General features: G+C 38.0%; 1 protein-coding gene across 1 annotated transcript; it reads right to left on the reverse strand.

The window, feature by feature from the left end:
* Positions 1-275: 275 nt before the first annotated feature.
* Positions 276-25,990, reverse strand: LOC117402583 (syndecan-1-like). The gene is made up of 5 exons (XM_034003894.3): positions 25,804-25,990; positions 4,681-4,747; positions 3,516-4,378; positions 2,971-3,130; positions 276-2,506 (listed from the first exon to the last, which is right to left on the reverse strand). The coding sequence occupies exons 1-5, from the start codon at positions 25,867-25,869 to the stop codon at positions 2,340-2,342; spliced, it is 1,323 nt and encodes a 440-aa protein (XP_033859785.3). The 5' UTR covers positions 25,870-25,990; the 3' UTR covers positions 276-2,339.
* Between the last annotated feature and the right edge of the window lie 122 nt (positions 25,991-26,112).

Genomic DNA, 26,112 nt, shown 5'->3' on the forward strand with positions numbered 1-26,112 from the left:
TATAGTTTATATAAATTATATATTGTGGCACAAAGACCATGTAGCCAGGAAGTACTGTTTTGCATACTACAAAGTTTGCTTACTAAAGTGCACTAGAATATCTCCCAGACCCAGAACTCACTTAATATACATTTAAGCTAGACTGAGAAACTACAATCCTAACCCAGAGGAGGGTGAATGACAAGTCTTTGGCCGAAATAGATTGCACGTTCTACAGGCTGATATTTGTGCCTTTGGTCTACGAGAAGAATTCCTTGAAAGAAAACACAGCAACATTTTCCATGGTGACAATGTTCACATTTATTGCAGGTTCATCTTGAAACACAGGTAATAAATATAAACATGTATTTGAATCTTCTTGAACACAGAATGCAAAGTACTCTAGCCAGTAACGTAAATGTAAGCCGATTTCTACCATCGTTAGCCAAGTTTTTTTGCATAGATAAACCAGCTTAACAATGCTGCCTATTGATTTATAATCAGAAGTCAAAGATAGGCACATGAATCAAAAGGTGCAGTTTTTATTTATTGTACAAGCAGTTTTACCACATTGTCAGTCAAGGCAGCTTGCTTGGGAGGGAAATGACATTTTTTAGTTTACAACAGTTAAAGAATTTAGACGTGTAAAACAGTTTTATGAACAGAAGTATACTGCAACAAATGCAGCAGCAGATTTTGGGGTAGTTAGTGTTGGTTTTTAAACTGTTGCACAAAGTATTTACACCAGTAATTATTTCACATTCCAGTGGTACACAGCCACATTCCCCAAATTTAAACCACTAAAAAAAATGTACAAGCTAGCAAAAAACACCATGCTAGCCAAGTGCTGTTGCAAGCATTGTGTCTGTACCAATGGCTTGAGTTACCACACCAATACATGGGTGAACAAGTTTGTTCTTAATTTAAAGAGATGCAATTACCACGTTAACAAGACAGGCTACAAGTCTGTATAATAGGATCAATAGCGTAGTGTTAGAGTTACAGATGCAGTTATAAAATGTGTTTCTTTGCTTGGTTTGTGGGTGCTACCATCTTCCCGTAATTTCATCCATATTTGTAAACCTAACATATAAAACTTGCATATACAAGTAGTAAATATCACACATGTAACTATTTATGGAACAATTAAATTCACTTTAAGCATGGAAGTTTTTCACTGTCAGAAAGGGTGTGGCAGAAAAAAAACAATACCTGTTCAATCTTGTTAATCAACTGGAAACCAAACATATTTAGTTTCACTCACAGTTAGAAGAGTTGTTATGTTACATCCAGACGAGGTAGTGGTGGCATAATAGATCTTCCAGCTGAATAAAATCAAAAAGCGGTTTTGGTTCTTCAGATTGGTACTTGGAGCCAAAAGGATAATCTGGTCATGTCCACTACATGAGTACCAGGCTTGCCAATTCAATTAAATATCCTGCTGTGTATGCAACTGAAAGCCATGGAGTTAAGGGGTAGATTCAATTATATATATACCACCCCCCCCACACACACAAAGTGTTACTTCCCTGTTTTAGAGTCCTCTTCAATCAAACTTCTAACTGCATTTGCAAAAAAAGTGTCAAACTTCTGTTCTCTGAAAGGCTTGCTTGAATGTTGCAGGAAATTGCTACACTTTCTAGTTACATGAGAATCATAGCTCAGAAAAAACAGTAGGTAATTTGTTTTAAAACAGATGTTAACTATTTGAAGAGATTTAACTATAAAACCATAAATAATTCCTCACCATGAAACATAGGATCGTAATTGCTTTACGAGTCTCAGATAGCTTTTTTGCTATCATTACATTATCCTAAGCCTCATCTTACACCTATTAATTAGGTTGGTGCTACCATAAATTTGTATATATCCATATGAAACTAAACAAAACATAGAAATGCATTGAAGTTACCAGTGTGTGAACTGTGATTCCTCATTTTGCTACAGCCTTTGCAGCTTTTAAGCAGTTCTGAACTGTACCTTTAGCAGCTAGGGTTCAAATCTATGTATATCCAATAGGTCCAGAAATAACTACAAACAAAAAAGCAAAAAGGAAAACTTGTCTTGAAATGGCTCTAATTTGTTTGGGACAACTAAATTATTAATCCCCCCCCCCCCCTCTGTTTACACAAGTAATCTAATCTCACCTACATATAGCTAATCTCAAACCTGCCCTAAAATGGCAGAACAGTCCCAACATTACTCGGGATGAGAGGATTAGGTTTGATGTCCATATCGGGAGGAAGAGGAGAAATTATATATTATAAAAACACAAAAAAAAGGAGGAGATGTCAGAACCAGAACTCGGTAAAACAAAAAAAACACACAAAATAAATCTATGTAATTGTCCCACTAGGAATTTACGCCAGGAACTCTTCTTGTTTCTGTGGCTTCTGGTAACCTCCATTGGAGTGCTTCTGGTCATCCAGAGCATAACTTCCCTCATCCTTTTTCTTCATTCTGTAAACCATCAGAACCACCAGCAACACAGCAAATGCAAGCCCAATTATTCCACCAGCAATGACACCTGTAGGAGAAAGATAAAAGGGCAGGGGTTAGGTTTGCAGTAACAATATGTAAATAAATTACCTAATTTTTTTCCCCCTTCTTTCCCCATCAAATAAAAAGGGCGGACGTAGATATAACAATTATTATCTAGGGCTATTTTGGAGGGCCAAAATAATAATAAATATATATTGCGATTCAACAGACTTCGCACAACATTTGGTTTCTCTACTAGTCAGTGAGGTGCACCCAGGTTTCTGTGCACATCCAAAATAGATTTTGTATAAATTATGCTTACTTTACGTTTAAATGTTATTGTACAACAGGTTAATCCAAATGAAATGCAGCAGATTACACAGTTCATGAAGTGATAACTAATTACACAAGTGAGGCTTGCCTAAAGTTATTATTGTAAACTGAACCAAGCAGTATATACTTTTCATTAAAATGTGTAAAAAGAAACAATTTTATAGACAATATTCATACCTCCTAGAACTTCTTTCCTTTCCAGAAAGCCTTGGCTCATAGCATTGTCCCCTAGTTTTGGTGCTTCTTGGTGGTTATTTGACTGGGTGATCTGTGGCACTTCTGCTTGGACTTTGTTTTTGTCTTGGGAGACTGCAATGTCTTCCAAGTACATATCATCCTTCAACAAAATAAAAAATAAATAAGTAATCTTGTTTGACATTTGAGGGTCTTACATTTCAGGTTTGCATGCATAGTGTAACTGTAAACAATGAAATAGGACAATGGAGTGAGAGATGGGTGCATCAGTTAGTGGGGCTTTGAGACTAAGGGAAAGACCAATAGGAAGGACTACGGAAACATGGTTCAGAGCACCTCAAAAATAGACGACAAATTATAGCAACGAATGACAAAACAGTACGATTGTTGTATTGTGCAATGGGCACTGGTGTGTGATGTTCTCATTTGCAGTGTGCATGTTTACTGGTCCACATCCAGCCTCCACCCTGTTGCAATTGTATAGCATACAACAGTAGACTATTTTTTAAATCCAGCAATGTTCTTACCAGATAAGTCTCTGTTGCCAAGTCTTCTGTGTCCACAGGCAATTTCCTGCCTTTGTTAGGGCCTGCAATGCCATCAGTGATATTGAAAGCTGCAGTGCCGTCTGGCTTAGCAACAAAATCTGCAATGCCTGCACTGGCACTGGTGGTTGAAGCCGATGTTGTACCGACTGTGGTGGAGGGGTCTGCAGGATCTTCAGGTTTTGCATCCAAATCTACAACATGAACACTAGCGAAGGTGGATGAAGATGAAAAATGTGTTGTACTGACAGGTGTGGTGGAGTCTGCAGTGCTCTCAGGCTTATCAGAATCTATAATGCCAGCACTGTCACTGATGGTTGAAGCTGATGTTGTACCGACTGTGGTGGAGGGGCCTGCAGGATCTTCAGGTTTAGCATCCAAATCTACAATGTGGACACTAGCGGAGGTGGATGAAGATGAAGACTGTGTTATACCGACAAGTGTGGCAGAGTCTGCAGTGCTCTCAGGCTTAGCATCAGATTCTACAATGCTGGCAGAGGTTAACGGCACAGTTGTACTAACATCAAACAAAGAAGACAGAGTTGGGCTGACAGCTGTGGATGAAAGTTTCTTGTCGCCGACAACGCCAGGCGAAGCAACTCCAGCAGTGGTTGTGTCAGGCGATGCCTCTACAGTACTGACTGGCACAGAGGTGGTTGTATCAGCCACAAGAATGTGTACGGAACCTTCTGTGGTTTCTGGTTTCTCCGAGGTAGTTGTTTTCTCAGCCATTTCAGGAGAGGTGGCTGTTACAGGGCTTATTACCTCTTCCTCTACAGTTGTGGAAGCTTGCTCTCTTGCACTTGAGGATGAGGGAGACATAGTGACGTCTGGTGACCTCTCTCCTTGGAATGGAAATAAGGCAAGATACACAAGTACAAACACTCATTAAATTCCGTTTAGATACAATAGATGATTTTACTGCTTGGTTTTGAATATGTTTTGTACCTAATGTGAACATTGGGCTAAAAGCAGCCAATTTTACTTTATAAAATAACAAAAATTGATACTATTAATATTATAACTGGGCTCCTTTAATTTGTTGAATACCTTTTATTTCTATGCTTGTTTTTTTAATAAAATGTGGGATATATAGAAACAAAACAAAAGAAAAACAAACAAAAAAGCCAAATAAAACAAAGCTTACCATCCCCAGAACCAGAAAAGTCTTCATCATCTCCTCCTGATCCATCTAGATCTTCAGGAATGGAATTCTAAATGAGAAAGATTAAGAGTATAAGACACATTGTAACCTTTGGCATTCACTATAAATGAGCGCAGGTTATGGCTTCATACCGCAGGCATTAAAAGTACTCTAACAAACAATTTATGGCCCTGCAATATCCTCCCACTTTCTTGTACAAGTGAGAACAGTAAGTTTAGACAAATGTACTTTCTAACATTTCAGAAGCCACACAACGTGTAAAGCACATAATGAACATAATGATCACCTACCTAAAAACAAATGAGTTAAATCACTGGTTTAGCTGTGCTGACAAGTCGGTTGTTATGATTCTTGTATACAAGTTAAGCCCTTAAACTTGCCTGAAATGTGTTCTCTCTTTTGTAATTGTAAAATTCCAGGTGTAAAACAGCAATTCACAATTTTACCAAATTAAAAGTAATTTAAACAAAAATAAATTATTTGGAATATGAACTAGACCAGGGGTCTCCAACCTTGGTCCTGGAGAGCCCCTATCCAGCATCAGTGGCTAAAGATCTGGAACACCTGTTAATCTTGACTAATTAAGCCAATAATTGGTTCAATTAAGTAACAGATTGGTTGAAACTAAACCCAGCAGCCACAGTAGCTCTTCAGGACCAGGGTTGGAGACCCCTGAACTAGACAAATACTTGTATGACAATACTTTGGTCTACTTGGTAATTTTACTTGGTCACTAAACGTAAATTCCAATAAACATAAATAATCTGCCACTCAACAAATCCCTTAGAAATATACAGCACTTCATTTACAAATGATAAAATGCACATTTCTTTATTTGCAACCCATTCTCCACTCAGGAAACTTTGTAAAAGAAGATCAGATAATACAATACAAGGTGTCCAAAAATAGATAGTTAATTGCTCAGAAGTTTCAATTAGGACAACAAAATGCACAAAATGATTGCAGGATGTAGAAAGTACAGTAGGATTCATCTAATATGTCGGTCACCCTACTGCAGGGGTTCCCAGTCCTGTAGGACCCATGTGTCTGCTGGTTTTCATTCCAACCAAGCTCTCAATTACCTAAACTATACCCTTAATTGAACTAATAATTTGGTTATCAGACCTTTTTACTTAATCTGCAGCTTTCTAGCTGAGAACAAGTTACTTGTAAAATCTTAGTTCTCGAAATCTACAACTCAGCGCTGAAAGCAATGAAAAAGGTCTAATAAACCAATTATTAGTTTAATTAAGGGATCAGTTACATAATTAAGCACTCAGTTGGAATGAAAACTAGCAGACACAGGGGTCCCACAGGACCAGGAACCCCTACAGTAGGGTGACCGACATATTTGATTAATCCACACAAGCCAGACACTGTGTAAACAATGGAACTGAAAAAGTAACTTGGACTATGCTTGACTTTGGGAATACTTGATTAGCACTTGGATGTAACCAAACTGAACGCTACTGTTGCTTAATGTGGTCTTCTGACCTATTTATCAATAGCATGCAGCTACTGGCAGTGAACCCATTAAAACTAGTAGTTGCTTGAAGCAATAGATCAGTCATTTTATGCGGCTTCACAAATTGTGTTCACAGGCTCCACATGGCCAAGCTGCACTTCCCATTTAAGGTGTGGTTGAACAGGGACTATGGATAAAACAAACAAAATGTGCCAGAAATCACATTTGTCATATAGGTGAAAGCACATGCATGCTCATTCTGTAATGTCACAATCTCTAAACAAAAGCAAACAGCAATGCAGCTGTGTGCTCAACTTCCAGGTCCTTTAAAAAATTAGTTGTTTATTCTGCAACTTTTCCAAGGATCTGCAAGGCTAAGCTACCCTTTTTGTTTAGAGCTAGGACATTTAAGAGATTTGCTTTCTAAACTAAATCTCTGTGGGATCCCTCATTTCGGGGCGCTTGAGTAACCAGTTGGTCTACCTAATGTGTTTAATGACCCTTCCCCTTTCCAGTTGTGTATCAAAACAGAATCAATTTGGGTTCAAGCCCACAGAACTTACACACCAATGGTTTGGGAGCAAAACCAAACATGCATAACAAAACTGTTCTATACCACGTAGATTAAAGCTTATGGAGATTTTCTAAAAGATGCAAATAATTTCTATAAAAACATCAAGAATTGTATTGCCACCAAGTGAATCTATCCCAAACGTTATTTAAAATTAAAATTTGAGTCCAGGTTAAATGGGAGTTCCACGTGTTAACTCTAGAGCTTAAACAAAACAAAAAAAAAAAAAAAAAAAAAAAAAAAACCCACACACACACACCACACACAACCACTGGATGTAAAGTGTGGTTCACTTTCTGCATGGGATGTCAGCTTTACCAAACAGTGCTCTAGTAAAACCTACATTTTGTGTTTTCTTTGTTTAGTTCTGCTGCTACAGGGCAGGAGACAAATCAACTTCCAGTTTCCTAATAACACCAGTATTTCACATGTTAGTTTTGTTCGACAATTCACTACCTGGTTAAATAGCAAATTTTTAGAATGGGCTTAGCTGAATGTAAAAATGTAATTGTGACAGACCTATATATATATCTCCCAGATTATGATACACTCAGTAAGCTATAGAAGGTAGTTATCAAGTTTCATCACAATTGGAATGGAGATATCCAGATACTCTAATTTACACCCTTCTAACTACACTACATATATATATATATATATATATATATATATATATATATATATATATATATACACACACACACACACACACACACACACACTTGTCCCTTTAAAAATTATAGTAAAATGTGGTCCCTAAACAAACAGATTAACCCTTTGCTGTTCATTTATTCAGCGCCTGGTCAGGTCTAATTTATTCACATGACCTGTTTATTTCACATGAACAGTTTAAAAGTAATCCCCCCTCCCCCCCAGTAAAACAGGTTTAAAAGGCACTGCATATCAACAGGACACTCAGTACTGCATCTCCAGCCCCACCCCATACCTTGTTCGTTGTATTTATCACATCTCTCTTCAGTCATGCATACTAATAAAATCACTTGATTAAATCACCAAACTCCTCAATAATGCTATCCAAGTCATTATTTTATTGCTAACATCTCAAAAAGCTTGGCAAATGTCAGTGATTTTCTAAGAGCACTGGATGCGGAAGCAGCTATCTTGTTTGTCTGTGGTGAAGGAACTAGGAATTAAATCTGCCTCCATTTTTTCCCCCCGCAGCTTCTCCGGAGAAAAGCTGACTAGGGACCTGTGATCGATGCCTTTTTGATGATGGACTCTGTCAGGCATCAGACCGGAAAGGAAACATTTTAAATGTCAGACCTGGTCCAACATAAGACTGCAAAGGGTCAATACAGCAACTGAAGCTTAAATGTGTGTCCAATGCAGTGAAACATGGGCCTGCAGTTCTGGCATGTCTAAATCACCATTTTGCACACATCAACCCCTATGAAGCTTGCGTCAAAACAGGGATCACGGAAAGTATTTAGAAGTATCGAGTTCCTTGTTTATTAAATGGAGTGAATTGTTATGAAGGACTAATGCAGGTTATTTCAGAAGTTAGGTATTTCAAGAAGAGGGTTAAGAAAACAAAACAGAAGCATAGTGTTTCCTTTATATGCAGTTCCACAAGGCAAGGCGAGCACAAGTATGGGCTTCGTGGAAGGTCCATACGGAATTTTCTAATTACCAAAAAAAAAAAAAAAAAAAAAAAAAAAAAAAAAATGAAAGAGAGAGAGAGAACAGATCATAAAAGATCTGCTTAACAACCGACTTGTTGGCACAGCTGAACCAGCGATTAACTCATTTGTTTTAGGTAGGTGATCAAATTGTTCATTCTGTACTTTGCAATAAATTCGTGGTGGGTGCGGTTTCCTGTCGATATGCCTCAGTAAGAACAAGTTGCAGTGAGAAAAAACAAAAACACATCCATCAGGAATGTCTAATCCATTTAATATGAAATAGCAGGCGCCATCACCTTCACTAACCTTCTATAATGCCATAGAACTTTCCTCATCCAACAGGAGATCAATCCACCTAACAAAATGGCACTGCAGCTGGATAGGACACTGGCCACACTGCTCCTTACTGTTCTTTTGATTTAAGGTAACCGACATGTGCAATGTCCATATCCACTTTTAATGTATGCGTGTTGTGGATTAGATTCACTTATACGGATACACTACTCAAATCCAGGATTCATGGTGGCATGTTTACTTTTACATTGTTTTCAGAACATTAATTTGTATTCAATGTGCAAGGTGGTTAGAAATTACAGCACAAGGTTTCTAATGGCCTTTTGCAGGAAGCAAAATAAAACAATGCTATCTCCAACACCAAATCACATCATGGCAAATCCTCATCTTTTCAGGATAAAAAAAAAAGTTATTAAACCAGAAATCAATTGTATATTGTGTAAAGTGTTTTACATTTCAAACCACAATAAAACCAACTATTCACTTTAGAAATTATACTGTACAGTCTGTGTGGTTAAGGGAACCTGTGAAATTCTAAACATTATTCAATCAAAGTGTGCTTCATTTACTTTATATTAAAGGCTGCCAATATAGTTATCATGCATGTTGACTTTCACAGCAACGTGTGAATTCCACAGTAACCGAAGGAACACCCAGAGAAAAAACAGACTTACCAGAAAAAAAAAAAAGGAAGAGTCACTGATTTATGGTATCACGATATACAAATCATGGCAATTTATGCATCTTCCTTTTGCACATGAGTTGGTTAAATAGTAACACTTGCTAAATGCATTTGATAGATGCATTTTTAATCGCTCAGAGCAACAAATTCATCCACAAAAAGGGGAGTGGGTTCAAGTGCCAATGCATTTGCATTTAAATGTGAGCAAGAAACACACACTGCATTTGCATCTGAATCAGTTTGCAAAGTATTGGCACTTGACAATGTATCTGAGCGATTAAAAATGCATCTATCAAATGCATTTAGCAAGTGTTACTATTTAACCAACTCATGTGCAAATAAATGGCACAGCTATTGGTACTATATTGTTAAAGTAATAACAGGGTTAAAGGGTACAGAAGCTTCTTATGTACCCACATGGACCTCTCAGAACTACATTTCCCCATCATCCGCCTGGTCACTGGTAAATCCATCTCTGTTACATACGTGAGCAGGAGAATGATGGGAAAAAGTAGGTTGAGAGGTCCATGGGAAGCCAGAGGCAGGGAATGCAATGTAAAAAGTTTAAAAAAAAAAAAAAAAAAAAAAGTCAAAACTTAAAAAAATTCACACGTAAAACAGGTTGTAGCAACACAATGAAAACAAACACAAAAAAAAAAACAGTCCCTATGTACCCTTGAAATGAACTTCCAGGTGTTTGCAACTATTGGTAAGGAGTTCCTGAATATTTTGATAAATGCATTTGAACAAATCAGCATTTGCAAAGTTGCATTTGCTTTTATTATTATTATTTGTTTATTTAGCAGATGCCTTTATCCAAGGCGACTTAGAGACTAGGGGGTGTGAACTATGCATCAGCTGCAGAGTCACTTACAATTACGTCTCACCTGAAAGACTGAGCACAAGGAGGTTAAGTGACTGGCTCAGGGTCACAAAGAATCAGTGGTTGAGGTGGGATTTGAACTGGGGACCTCCTGGTTACAAGCCCTTTTCTTTAACCACTGGACCACACAGCCTCCTAGTTAAATGAAACTGAGGTACATGTATTTGTAATATTTACAAGTATTTGCATTTAAATGCAGTTGTACTCAACCCTGCTCCACATCCAACCTTACCAGGACCCATTACTGTAGATACTGTACCAAACTGCTACCTCTTGGAGTCTTATTGCCTATAGTTTTGTTTGTCTTCTTTGTGTTGTTGCAACAGACATAGTAGGAGAGATTTTATACATAGGATCTCAGAAAACAAAAAGCAGAAGCTGTAGAAAACAGGGGTGCGTTCACTAGGCAGAGTGCTCCAGAGCGTTACATGGCACTTTCTATTGAACGACCTGCATGCCGAGAGCGCGTCGCAACGTTAGCCAAATTTGAGGAGCTTACTCTGTGGGTGTTTCAAAATGGGAGGTACAATACCAGTGCGGTGACTAGGTTGTAATTTCTCCACATATTGGACTTTTTGCCCAACATAGTGCCTATAGTAAGTATTCACCACACTCTTGGACGTTTTCAGTTTGTTGTGTTACAACCTGAAATCTTGATGCATTTAAATTAAATGGGATTTCCCCGCCCCCCCCCCCCTTTGATTTACACAACCTTCATACTTTCAATGTGGGGGGTGAAAACAAATCAATTTAACAAAAACCTGAAAAGTCTTCATTAGAGAAGTATTCACACCCTTTGCTATGACACTCTTAAATAAAGCTCAGGTGCAACCAACTGCCTTCAGAATTCACACAATAAGTTAAATGGAGTCCATCTGTGTGCAATAAAAGTGGTTCACATGGACTTCAGATTAAATACACCTGTCTCCAAGGTCCCACAGTTGGGTAGTGCATTCAAAGCAAAAGATACTACCGCGAAGACCAAGGAGCTTTCGAAACAACCCCAGGATAAAGTTGTGGAAAGGCACAGATTATGGGAGGGGTATAAAAAGATTATAAGGCACTGAATATCCCTTGGAGCACACCCAAGTCGATCATGAAGAAGTGGAAGGTATACCGCACACCCAGAATCTGCTTAGAGCAGGTCGTCCTCCCAAATTGAGCAGCCGGGTAAGAAGGGCATTGGTCAGAGAAGCCAATAACAACTCTGAAAGACCTACAGCATTCCATGGCTGAGATGGAAGAAACTGTCCATGTGTCAAAAATAGCTCAGGTACTCCACAAATCTGGCCTGTATGGAAGAGTGGCAAGAAGGAAGCCATTTCTGAAAAAAGCCCATGTAAAATCCAGATTGGAATTTGCAAAAAGGCATGTGGGAGACTCTGAATGTGGCAAAAAAGATTCTGTGGTCTGATGAAACAAAAATTGAACTATCTGGCGTAAATGCAAAACGTTATGTCTGGCGCAAACCCAACACATCACCCAGGTAACACCATCCCTACTGTGAAGCATGGTGGCGGCAGCATCATGCTATGGGGCTGCTTTTCATCAGCAGGGACTGGGAAGCTTGTCAGGGCAGAGGGCAAAACTGATTGAGCTAAATACAGGCAAAGGAAAACCTGCTTCAGTCTGCAAAAAGACCTAAGACTGGGACGGAGATTCACCTTTCAGCAGGACATTGACCTGCTGAAAAAAAGTAAATGTCCTGGAGTGGCCCAGTCAAAGCCTGGACTTGAATCAGAGTGAGAATCTGTGGCAAGACTTGAAGATTGCTGTCCACCAACGATCCCCATCCAACTTGACAGAGCTTGAACAATTTTGCCAAGAAGAATGGTAGAGACTTACCTCAAAAGACAGCTGTAATTGCTGCCAAAAGGTGGTTCTACAAAAGTATTGACTCAGGGGGGTGAATACTTATCTAACCAAGACATTTCAATTTTATTTCTCATTAACTGTTTCACAATAAAAGTGCTCTTGCCTCAAGTGTTGAGTAGGTTGTGTAAATCAAAAGCAAAAGTCCCATTTAAATGCATCAAGATTTCAGGTTGTAACACAAACTGTGAAAATGTCCAAGGGGGTGAATACTTACTATAGGCACTGTATCCGTGTTCATTCTTTTTTGTAAAAAAAAAAAAAAAAAAAAAAACAAACACACACAACATTAGGCCTATAGTTTATTTAAAATTAACAGCATAATTGACTTTCCTTTTAAAACAAAAAAAGTGACTCTGCAGCATCACATTCAGCATTCGAAACTCAGCTTGTTATTGTTTGTTCGGCCTTACATTAAGGGATATTTTCTTAACTGCATTTAAGAAATAAGGGACGAACAGTGTGTTAAAGATGAACTACATGGAACGCTGTTTTTAGTAGTATAGGCTACAATGAAAACCTTTTTTTTGTGGCAGAAAGGGGACATTTGAATAAAATAACTTTACTAAAAATTAGCTATTAGCGGTGTTACATTACTGAACCAAGAGCACATTAAAAACAATTATATACACAACTATAAGACAATCATATTGGAGATAAGGAAAAAAAAAAACACCCCACACAACTGATAAGTACAACTAAGTGTTATTTTTATAAAGTGAATTCAGTTCTACCCTCTTGGGTCAATTAAACAAATTGAGTGTTGAACCTCTATTTTGAAGGAGCAAAAGTATTGGGACAATTGGCTGACAGGTGTCTCTTGTTGGTCAGGTGTTGTTGCTGTGTAATCAGGCACTCATAAAAGAGCTGTGAACATCCTATCAACCTGTCTCGCTTTGACATCAGTGTTTGGAGTCCGTAGCCGAAAACCAAAAAACTTTGTTAAAGAAAAGCAGACAATTTTGAAGCTGAAAAAAGAAAACTCAAATCAGAACCATAGCACAGAAATTGGGCATACCAAAAAAAAAAAAAAAAATAAGTTTGGAATATACTGAAGAAAGAAACCACAGGTATAAAATTACCAAATCAGCCAAGACCAACATCTGCAGTTGATGACAGAAAATTTAAAGAGCTGTCAAGGAAAACCCTGAAACAGGGGTGAAGGTATCAAAATCCACAGTTCACAGAAGACTGAGACAGTAGAAGTACAAAGGCTGCACCGCAATATGTAAACCTCTCCTCACCATGAAGAACAGAAAAGCCAGATTAGAATTTGCTCGGAAGTACAAAGATGAGCAAGGAGAGTTTTAGAACAAAGTTTTATGGACAGATGGAGACCAAGATAAACCTCTACCAAAGTGATGGAAAGGTTAGTGTGGAGAAAGAAAGGAACTGCTGATGCTCCAAAAGAACACCACCTCATCAGTGAAGCATGGTGGAGGCAATGTCTGGAACTGGCTCACTCGTCTTTATTGATGTAACTAATGATGGCAGCAGCAGAATGAATTCTGAAGTTTACAGAAACATTGTCTGCTAATGTAGAAGAAAATGCTTCCATACTTATTGGCTGGCGCTTCACCATGCAGCATGACAGTGACCCAAAACATACGGAGAGAAAAAAAAAAAAAGTGGAAAATCTCCAGATTTGAATCCAATTGAGCATGCATTTTACAGGCTGAAGAAAAAAACTGAAGTTAGAACACCCCAAGAATAGACAAGAACTCAAAATGGCTGTAGCAAAGGCTTGGCAAAGCATCTCAAATGATTACACAAAGTTTGGTGAGCTCAATGGGTTGCAGACTTCATGCAGTTATTGCCTCAAAAGGGATATGCAACCAAACACAGCCTTTTACCCCCTGAAAGTTACTTAAAGTTAATGTGTCCCAATACTTATGGTCACTTGAAATAAGTGGGTTGAACACAAAGTATGTTTTTGTTCTAATATGATCAAATGTACGCATGGAATTACCCAAAAATAAAATATTAGTGTACTTCTTACTCATGATCAAATACAAAATTGCTTGACTGTAAAGCAAAAACAGGTTAGACCTCGCTGTCTCAATACTTAGAGGGCACTGTATTTAAAGAATCATTGAAGAATTTCTTTAGAAAGTTTTTTTGATTTGCTGTATAAAAATGTTACTCTGTTGAATAACTGAAAAAAACAAACTGTTCTATTTTTGGAAAGTGTGTTTATTTTGTTGTACAACACTAGAAACATCTTAAAGTGTAAACGGCACTGTGGCCACCTGTAAATGAAACATGCAACTAGAACTATTTCCAGTGGGCTGTATCTCTGCTGGTAATGTCTATACTTCGTTATTGCAACTAGAACTATTTTCAGTGGGCTGTATCTCTGCTGGCACTGTCTTTACTTCGTTATTGCATTTGGGTTTTAAGTTGCATGATGTTTCAGGTTTAATAGCAAGGCGAAATGGAATGGCAACCAGATACTGAATTACTGCTGAACATCAAGTTAAGATGAGATTTTTCCCCACAGTGGCAGGGAACTGCTAGGTTTAAATATTAACCTTGGAGACAGGACTGCTGTGGATCTGCAAATTTATAAAAAAAAAAAAAAAAAAAAAAGCCATCCACAGACATCAGGGCCATCTGAAGGTCAAACAAGATTTACATGACAAGCATCAATGTGTAGGGAAGACAGAAATTCACCTTCACTAATGGAGATTGCTTGTAGGCGGGTGTCCATTGTATTTAGTAACACATTATCTGTTTGTAGACAACAGTTTACCAAGAATGGAATATAGGAACATCTTCGCAACCAATCAATGAGGAGGTAAATAATGCCTCCTAACTAATCCTTTAATTCTGTCTGGACAATTCAGACATAGCACAGGCAGCTGAATTCTACATTAGAATAAAAACTATAGAATATAGTTGTCCCCAGATTTTGTTAATGTTTAACTTAAATTAATTCTGAGCATGTGTAAAAAAAAAAAAAAAAAGTCATCTGCAGCACAAATATAAGATTATGACTTTTTGCTTCCAGAGATTCAGCAACATCAATAGTCATGCCGAGACCTGAATATAACGAGTCATGTAGTTCTGCCTAACCTCAATGCTTAAAGACCCACCTCAGCCGAGGGGGTTGGTTACAAAATGATCATGGAAACATTTATACAAAATTCCAGTGGTGGGTTATTAATATGGAGCAGGTACTGTCTAGTTCTGCATTAACACTACATTTGTAAAAGTTAAAGCCTTGACAATTTCTAATCTTAAGGAGAAAAATTGCACACTGAAAGACTTAATTGGACCTTGAAAACTGTGGATTTATTAAAAAACCCACCACTAACTGAATAAGTAACTTAAATACGACTACAATTCCAACATCCAAGGCCCGCTGCACACCCCAACTCGAGCCGTCCTGACGCATCTCATCCGAGTATGCACGGATTCCACGCTCAGTTTTGGTTTGACGTCACAATTGAGTTTTTCCCCCGACTGGGTGTCCAACACTGCCAAGACTGAATTAGACAGACCACAACTAGATCCTGGCGATTACTATGTATGCAGATTTAATTAATACTGCCCTGTACACATTTTTGTATTAACTTAGCAACCCTCATATTATGCATGGCATCGTATGCTGATTAGATGGTGGAGACAGCGCCGCGAGGCAACCAAAAGAAGCACTTAACACATAATTTAGCTATTGGCCATTTACACCGTGCAAACATTTCAGGCAGTGTTACTTCTTGTATAGTTTGTCTACTACACTTTAGCCTATGGTAAACAAAATCCAACCTGTTGATTTTTATTTGACTTTAGCATTTTTTCTCGGCGTGTGGATCTAGGGGCTTGTGATTTGTGACCTTTTGGAGCTCGACACACCGGTTACTTCTGTTTTGCGCAGTAAGAAAACATAGTCTGCCAGTAGATTGATAATAAAAGGTAAATTGATCACTTACCTTTGATTAGTAAACCCATAATTCAAGATGTGCACATCTGGTAAATTTTGAATTCGGGACACTCACCGAGCAATTCAAAACTAATGTTTTTACCTGTGGAACTAAAGCTGTCAATATTGATATACGTCACTTAAAACCTGCTTCACCATTGGTTGACACCCTTATGACTAATCAGTCTCAGTCAGTCTTGGTCGGCAACCGCCACACAGACAGACTGATCAAATCTGAACGAAACTGCGTCTGAAAAAGATTCAATCTTCAAATCTGAAGACATCCCGACTGAAATCTGCATAATCTTAGTTAAGGGCACGCACACTGCTACAATTCATCCAGAGACTGTACAACCAGTTGAGATGAGTCGGGACGGCTTGAGTCGGGCTGTGTGCAGCGGGCTTAATGCTGCAAGCTCTACCAGCAATGGCAGAGCACGGAGCACACACAGTGTACGAAAACTTTGGTAGGACCTACAATATCGGAGCTAATCTTCTCTGTTCAATAATAAACTAATGTTGCTGAAGAGGTTGATCATGGCAGATACGCACTTAGGGCGGATGGATATGTGACTGATTACTGTACAGTTTTGTTCCCCACCCCCCACCCCCAAACAATTATGATTTTGGATACATTTACTTTTACAGATCCAACTGTGTTTGGACCACTACATAGATTACTGGACACTATGTACATCTTGCTTATGATTCAAACTAATGGTGAAACCATTAGTTTTACCAAAATGCCTTTAAAAAGACTAGTTGACAGAAGCTTGCATTATAATTAGTGCCAAAACGATCACCATCAGCAGAACAAACTAAAGCCTAATCTAAGACTGTGTCGCTTATCAAACCCTGTTTCTAACTGATGTGACAAACACATGCTTCCAGCAACCAGAAAATCAAAAACATTGTACAATGTATGGCCAAGCTGAACAATTCCTTGGAGGTTGTGGGTTTTTTTTTTTTTTGTTTTTTTTTTTAAAATAGCCTAGGCACGAATGGTCTGCCTGTACAACTAGTGTGAACTAGGTGCTGTCATAACCATTAATAAAAGCATAGAGAATATGATTTTCTATTAATTCAAGTTTAGCTAAAACCAGCAATAGTCCTAAAACCAAATTTTATGAACCATGGCTCTTTAGGGGCAGTGCCTACGTTCGATGTATCACTCGACTAAAAAGAACAGTACTTGCCTGGAAATACAAGTCACATAATTGGCCTTGTGTTCTCAAAGGAGATACATTCCTTTACAAATCTGCACAGGTATTGATCTGTTCTTCCCTCTGCCCACATCTACCCCCAGATCTTTCAAAAGTTGTTTGCAGACATTAGTCTGGCTATTGTTTGTGTTTAAGGGATGATCTACAGAAACAAGAGAGCACATTGAATCTCTGGCACCCTAGGAATGTGATCTCATCAAGACTGGATTTATCCTATATTGATCCTGATGACAGAAGAGAAGCCCCCTCTCATCACAGGTGATGTAAGATTGCTGGACCTAAAGCCATACACTGGGCAGTCTGGAAGGTAATTTAGCAACTTCCTGTAAAATTCAAACAATAGCCTCATCAGGAACCGACAAGGAAATGAGAATCAGACTAAACATGTGCTGCCTTTAGAACAAATTACATATACAGGAGTATTTTTATCTCCGACTGGTATACAACGCATTTCTTTGGCAAGTTTTGGAGCACAAAATAATCATACATGGCAGTAAAATAGTAGTTTTAAATAGTTTAAAACATGGGTTATCAATAATCAAATCATAATCTGCTCTAAATGTGAGCAATACATATTTTACCGATTTAAAAATAAAAAAAATAAAGCCAAGAAAGGCTGTAACCACACCTGGCTTTATCTCTGCATTACATTTCAGTAAGCCAAGTTTATTTTATTACGTCATTCCCTTTCTGTCCTCAGGCCAGCACCTGTTGAGACCCGATACAACCTACTTTGAAAGCATCCAATTCCCCAGTTACAACTAGCTTCTCCATCAACTCTCTCTGAACAGTGAACCTGGTTACCTCAACTATGGCTACATCACCGTCACCACCCAAACTAGCTGTTTATACAGAAGCTCTCCATTTACGCACTGTTTTTAACAAACAGCAGCAAAGCCATCTCACAACAAGCAATGCAGAAACTTCAGTCATTAAGGCATATATTGCAATATTGGATGGTTTGTTTTTAGTATCCAGGCAGGAACAGTCATGTATCATTGATTCTGTCTTAAATCATCTTTTCTTTAGTTTTTTCCTTTTTGTAAACCACAAAGGAAAATATTAGAGCGTGAACTATGAGATATCACTTTACTGTATTGCAGCCTTGGATACTGCAGTAGTGTTATGTGCTTGTGTAGGTTTTTTTTTTTTTTTTTTTTGACATAGGGCAAGGTGTGTGTGCACGCACAAGTCATCTGGCGATATGTAATAATCTTAAACTTTGTGAGACTTCTCAGCTACCAAAACAAACAATCCAGGAGAATCCGCTCACTTACAGTATTAAGTCTTCTGTAAAAATGTGGACAAACACCCGACAGTCGCTGGCTAAGTACAGTAGCACTTTTGCCTCCAGGTCAAGAATGTTGCAGTTCAAATCGTGCCCGTCAATAAAATGGAGAATAATCCTCCTACAAACAGCCAAGCCTAACTTAAAAGACTGCACCACATTTGAACAGCAAGGGCATATGTCTTATCTTGGTGCTATTTATGCAAGAAACCCTGTTTCTGGGGAACACCATATAATCTTTGGACACTTCTTTTTTTTTTTCAGTGACATTACATCATGACTCTGATTTTGTGCTATGAGGGTGTTAAGAACTTACCACTGCTAAGTTATCAAGAAGCACCATTTTAATTCTATAGCATTTAATTTAAATGTTGAATACTTAACAAGTTACTTATAGGGAACATTCTGTAAATGCATACAACAACAAGTCTAAAAAAAATAAGCATTTTCCACAACTGTTAAAGCTTTATTTGATTTACTGTTTTCAGTCTTCTCAATACCATTAAGTTCTTAAATCGGTCTGTGTTCTAACATCTAGCATCCTTCCTTTGCAAAAGCATTAGTTATATTATCTCTCTAACAATACAAATCTCTACAGATGTTAACAAAAGAGAAGAACAATGAGTGAATTTGAGGAATATGAAGTCCCCACAAGTTGTTCGTTACACAGTATGTTCTTTAGAAATATGACAAATACTTCAGATATACATTACTTGAATTTGACTCAACAGCTGCGATACTGTCCTGGCTTTTCAAAGTGAATAGCTGGGGTAAAGGTTTTATTCCAGAAGGATGACAAAGCTTGAGAGAGAATAAATAAAAATCGTATTGGGTGTTCAGAAAATCAATTTACCATTAAAACATAGAACGATACAATTTTTGTTAGTCTTAATTCTAGTTCTGGAATCACATTTTAGCAGAACCAAAGAGCAGGATTGTTCATGACTATGCTATGTGGTCGTTTTTATAGTCTTTCAGATTTGTAACCGATAGCTAGTTCCGCCATGCTGGATAGAATTAATGGTCTGAGCTCCAGTTTCAACAAAGACACTTTAGTAAAACAGCTGGACCTCCAACCACTAAGTTCATCAAGTCCGCTTAATTATATTACGTAGTATATCATTTCAAAGATACGTGTGCCACCACACCAGGCTATCTGCCATTTTGAAGGATGCAGTGGTAAACAGTTATCAGTTCAATTTTGATGTGAAAGCTACCTCAAGTACTACTCTTAGCATTCAAACTGTTAAATCACAGGGTTTTACTGGGTAATTATACATGTTACAACACAAAAAAAAAAAAAAAAAAAACTTAACAGGGACTAAAATAAAATAAATAAATGTGAAGACAGATTGTCAAACACATTTACGATGCAAGCTGCCAGGTCTACTGTGTGGGAAGAAAAGAATGAACTAGAGTAAAAATAAAAAAATGCAGATAGAAAAGTCAATTAATATTTCAATTGATTTGTATTCATCAACTAAAACTACAGTGCAGTAAACAAAAGACTGAGAAGTCAAATGATTTCTCCAAGGCTATACATTTCCTGCATAGTCACGGACCAATGTACATCATCAATTCTACCTCAAGTAAACAAAACAGTAATTAACAGTGTCCAAGTAGTATGTTGTGGTCAGCTGTATTCATGATGTATTGTGTAAACAAACTGCCAAAAATGTCTTATGTAGCTTTATGCGGTCAGGGTTTATCACAACTACACACTGTATGCATCTCAAAAGCATAAGGATTGAATATTAGTCATTTGAACAAATCTATCAGAGAAGCCATCTTTTTTTATGTCTGGTCCATTATGGCCGATGTTCATCACTTGCATTCAAGAGCCAGTCTGGAAGCTCCTACTGTAAACCAAATATTGACACACCAACTGTACACATGGGCTGAGCAAAATATCAGGGCAGTGAAATTCTTTTACATTTCCACTAAAGCTGTTAAACACTCAATAGTACTTGAGCAGCGCCTGTCTATTGTCAAGATCATCACAGGTACTCGCAGCCATCACAAGTTTGTGCCTCCGACTAGAGGAATTGAAAAGGTTTAGTCTTTCAAAAGAGGATTTCAGTACCCGTGTGCAGGGAACAGTCTCCCAAAAGGCTCCAGCTGCAACTGATACCAACAGTCCGCAGCCTGGACAGTATGTGGCTGCCATGTAGGATACAGAATGGCATGATCACAGAAAGGTCTGGTGAAGTTCGGGCACCAACACAAACCCCCAGGCATGTGGTCATGGCCAACTCAGCTGAATGAATGCCATGTGCCTTTTGATCACATCCTGTGTCGTCTTCCTCGTCCTACTCTGGTTGGTAGCAATACAAACTTGAAAAAGCAAAAATAGAAAAAGCTGAAAAATAACTTTGGAACACTCCTTCAAAGTAAATTTTAGTTGAGCTCCATTATCTGTAAAATAGTTTATTCAATACAGCTGCCCCCCCCCCCCCATAATTCTTTATGTACATCACATGCTAATTTGAGTTCTCATGGATGTGGACCAACATGGTAAAAAAAGGACAAGTCTTTACTGTTCTACCTTCAACTGCACAATCATTGGAGTGACGTGAACTGGATTTTAAAACCTTTGGGGCACCTAAACTAGGGGTAGTGAATGGTTACAATATGTTTTTGGAGGGCGGAGGACTTGTCTTGGCTCAAGAGTCATAGGAGTGGGACCTAGCACTGTTTAACTCTGCGAAACGCAGTAGAGTTTATATAGCAAAATGTATTGGGCCAGAGACCGTGTACAAGCACTGGAAAATGTGAAGCCTTTTTTTACCCTGTTGCTGACTACACAGGTCAAGAATGTCCCACTCCCCCTCATCAGAAACATTAAAACAAAAATCATACAACATAAACAAACAGTCTGTTAAGACTTATTTACATTTAAGCATTTTTATAAAGAAATTGCTTTCTTTCCCCCCCCCAATTGGAATTGACTATGCCCTGAAAATGAATTCCATCTGGCAAATTTATTTTTTTGGATAATCCTGAATCTCAGGAATCTTTAAAAGATTCATAAATTGAATTATATCCAATAGTTAGATCCCTGTTATGACTCCATTGTGTGTAAATCTCAACTTGATACCACCTATGTCGCATCTTTCCTGTGGCGCTAGTGGACTGCTAAAAAAAAAAATAATAATAATTTCCTTGAAAAGGTATGTTACAGTTATTTTAGATTTTGTGACTAAAATCAACATGGGTATGGATTTTGGTTGCTCTAACATACATATTTCAAAAGGTATTGGCTTTTAAAAGCACCATGTGTGGCAAAAAGTGGCTGTAAAATAGTTATTAAATACCAACTCAAAAATATTCACCAGAAGTTTCACTGACAAGGTGGAAACTCATGCAGCAATGGCCAGAATATTTCACATGCAATTGATCTCCTATTTCTAGAAAAGAGTGATACCGTCAAGTATTTTAATAGGCACTGCTTTTTGAAGCCACATTCTCAGCTAAAGCACTATGTCATTGCATATATAGTTTTAATCCTAACTTCCTGCATCTCATTGTATACTGTACTTCAGTAGCATAATTTGTACTTCCTGTAAACTACACTATTTAAATATTTTGCCCTGTAACACTTAAAATAAATATTGAGTACATGGTTGGAAAAGTAATAAAACATTCATTGTGACTCGTCTACAAAATTTAATACAGCGTTATACTGCAAAGAATGTGCTAATACTAGTTTGCCTGAACAAGTTCGGAGTTGTGTTATAGACCACAATGCTATTATTTTAAATATTTAAATCAGACACCACAATAAAACAAGTATTTGTTGTCTGAAAAGAAACCAGGTGTGTCTACTGTCAATAAACAAGACAGACATTCTGGCCATACTGAAGCCATTTAAAATTTAGCAATGTGTGAAACACAGGGCTGGGCACAGTCAACAGCCAAAACAAAAGACTTACGCCACTATACACTCACTAAATACTAAACTACACTTATCTGTACCTGAAAAATGTTTACCAATATCTTGGTTGATGCATTCTTACACTCTCAAATGGGTGTCTGTTATAACAGGGATGGAAATAAGACTCCCATTCCATAGCAGTTTGATCCATTCCAGGTTTTACAAGACACACAAGTGTTTTTGCCTATGCACTTTGGCTAATCAAGCACATTAAAACCTGGCACGGGTGAAACTGCTCTGCAATAGGGGTCTTATTTCCCTGAACTCTATTATTGGGGATGGAAGTTGGAGGCCAATCCTCCCGATTTCAAGGTTCTGTATCTCAAGCACTGTTTATTTGACTTGGAGCTCTCTCATTCTTTTACTAAATACCACCCGATTGCCTTGCTTGAGATCCCAGAATCAATAGAGACTTACAGTTGCAAGACTGTATGGCAAACATACTGTTACAGCACTGCAGAACATTTGAACTGCGAGTTCTATTAGCAAGTCTTTCTTGCAAAATAATTGAATGACTGCAGTTCTTTCAAGACAGGCTTTCGTTTCACTGTAATCATGAAACACAACTGAAGACCCTGTGAAGTTCATTTAAATTTACCTCCGTCTGTCTTCCCCCCCCCCCAGTTTTTCGCAATACTGCAAGTTGAACCACCTCATACCCAGTTCAGTATTCTCACACACTACAAAAAAAAATATAGGACTTTAATTTGACACAAAAATAACTGCGATTCACATCCAGTCCAATATTGCAAGGATGGTCAACCCTATCAATCCAATATTGCAAGGATGGTCAACCCTGGTCCTGGAGAGCCACAATCCAGCAGGTTTTATAGGTAACCCTTAATCATAGATTTCTGAAGAATGTAAGTCATTGATCAATTTAGCAAGTTAATTTGTTCAATTGAATCAGGAGTGATCAGCTTTGGTCCATGAGAGTTGCAGGGTGTTGATGTCTGTTCAAAAGGGTCTCCAAATTACTTAATTGAACAAATTAGTACTTCAACTGAAAAAAAAACTGCTTATCTAGTCAAATTGCAATTGTTCCAAGTCTTTAGAAATTGATGATTAAGGGTTACCAATAACAATGGTTTTCAACCCTGATCCTGGTTAGCTATAACATTAAGTAACTTGAACTTTGCAACTTTAAGAGCTGAAAACAATTATAAAAGGTCTAATTAAAACAAATTTCAATTAAGGGTCTAGTTAAGGAATGGAGAGCTCAATTGGAATGAAAACCAGTAGACACAGTGCCAGGACCAGGATTTAAAACCACTGACCTATAAAACCTGCTGGATTGCGGCTCTCCAGGACCAGGGATGGCCACCAATGCAATTGTATTACAGTCATGGAGCATAGTGTACAGGATTAAGAAAACCACTATTTTAGCTTCTCTACAATAGAAACCGTTGTTCTACCATGCAATACAGGATTACATATACTGTATGAATGAACTTAAGAAAATCAATTGGTCCCATCTTTCACAATGGCTTGTCAGTATAACGCAGGGGTCTCCAACCCTGGTCCTGGAGAGCTACAGGGTATTCCGGCTTTCGTTTCAACTGATCTCTGTTACTTAACGGAACCAAGTGTTGTCTTAATTAGTCAAGATTAACATGTGTTCCAGATCTTTAGCCACTGATGATGTAAAGACACCTAAAAACCTGCAGGATTGGGGATCTCCAGGACCAGGGTTGGTGACCCCTGGTATAACATATGTAAAACTGGTAAGGCATTAGGGCAGTGGTACTTAACTCTGGCCCTTGATCTATTCCAGTCCTGCTCTTTATTCCAGCCAGGTCCTAAAATTAGTTAATTGCTTCAATTAACTACATTAGAACCTGCTTGGAGTAAAAACCTGGACTGGATCTCGAGGACCAGAGTTGAGTACCACTGTATTAGGGACCCTTGCTATACGATTTCTGGAACCACAGCAATAACCACTGAAGACGTCAAAATTCCTACCTGGCTTTATTTTGCTTTGCATTCCATGACATGTTCTGACTTCAGCACTGCATATGTATAAACTAAAGAATGGGACTTATTTATAGAACATTTGCCTCTGTTGGAAAACTTGAGACCCTGCTGCTGTTATCTGCACCCGTAACCCATTAAGTATGACATTTTATATATATATATATATATATATAGACTTCACTATTGCGGTTAACAAAATTAAAAGTATCATTACATTATACTTGTAAGAGAATTCAAATAACTGGTAGATGCCAGTTAAATGCTCCAAAAGAGTTACATAGCATGCACACAAATGAGGACAAATGACACTTAATGTGTTTAGAGCAGTGGTTCCCAAACCGACCCACTGTCTGCTGGTTTTCATTCCAACTGAGCTCTCAATTACTTAACTAGACCCTTAATTGAACTGAATTTGCTGAATTAGACCTTTAATTGTTTTCAAGTTAACTATAACACTGTGGAAGTAACTTGTACTATGCAACTGTTAAGAGCTGAAAACAATGAAAGGTATAATTATGCAAACTTAGTTCAATTAAGGGTCTAGTTAAGTAATTGAGAGCTTGGTTGGAATGAAAACCAGCAGACACAGTGGGTCCCCAGGACCGGGGTTGGGAAACACTGGTTTAGAGGACAGTTTTTCTTTAGGTTTACTTTGATAAACAGACTACATCTTGTGGCAGAACGGGGTATTTTACTGACCGTTACCAATAGTTGGATATTTCATATAGGAAGCATTCCCATGTTTTCTGCCACTGTCACCTCAGGGCTATTACGATCGACACAGCTGAAGTTATGATAATGTGTTTTTTTTTGTTTTTTTTCTCCTGTAAGTTGTCTATCGTCACCTAAACATACCACCTGCCCTATATCAGGCGGCAGTGGTGACAAGCAATATAGTTAACAATAATATATAAAAACAGAGAACAAATACAGAAAGTATCTATGTTTGTAAAAGGTGTGGTTTTGAAATGCTCAAAATTGTGGCATTTTAAAACTCACACTTGTTTCCATATATGCATGAAAGATTTGATTGTCTTGGCAAATTCAAAATGTTTAGCTTTTTACTGCGCTGCGGAAGTTTTATATAAAACATGCTTACTCGCGGTTACTTTTTATTTCTTAACGTATTACTGTATTATATGGCCACAAAAGCTAATGCCACCACAGCGACTATTTCAATTTCAGTATGAATTTGTCTCTGTGATAAAGAAAACAAGCAAACGTTGATTCCTCCATTGTTGAAAACACGCGAGTCTCTAATCTCGCCTTAATTTAAAACAATTTTCTGGTTTACACGCAAGGAAAAAAATATAGGCTACTTAAAAACACTGTTAGACAAAGACGCAAAACTCACCGAAAGAGGAACAGAAATCCACAAAACGATACAGTACACGAGTATTGTGGTGCGCGACATCCTCATTTCGCTTTTTTGTTTAGAAGTTTTATTTTCTCGACGTGGAAACTTAATTTGTGCTCTGACACATCAGCATAGACAGATACGTTTGAACTTCTTGCCAAACCAGTTAACACGCTTTATGTAGAGACGGAGACTATCAGTCACAATCAAAATTACCTCAGTAGACTCCGCCTCTCTACAGGGTGCCCACACCCGATTTCCAAAAAGGTGAGTTTAGCACAAATATCCACCAGACCAAATATGGGT

The sequence above is a fragment of the Acipenser ruthenus genome, chromosome 5 (genome assembly GCF_902713425.1).
Source record: "Acipenser ruthenus chromosome 5, fAciRut3.2 maternal haplotype, whole genome shotgun sequence".
Lineage (NCBI taxonomy): Eukaryota > Metazoa > Chordata > Actinopteri > Acipenseriformes > Acipenseridae > Acipenser > Acipenser ruthenus.

Excerpts from the sequence above, each read along its gene's own strand:
- LOC117402583 (XM_034003894.3), bottom strand. The coding sequence starts at position 25,869 with ATGAGGATGTCGCGCACCACAATACTCGTGTACTGTATCGTTTTGTGG. Across the intron at positions 4,379-4,680 it reads CTTTTCTGGTTCTGGGGATG|GAGAGAGGTCACCAGACGTC; the intron begins GTAAGCTTTGTT and ends TTCCATTCCAAG. Across the intron at positions 2,507-2,970 it reads AAGGAAAGAAGTTCTAGGAG|GTGTCATTGCTGGTGGAATA; the intron begins GTATGAATATTG and ends TTTCTCCTACAG.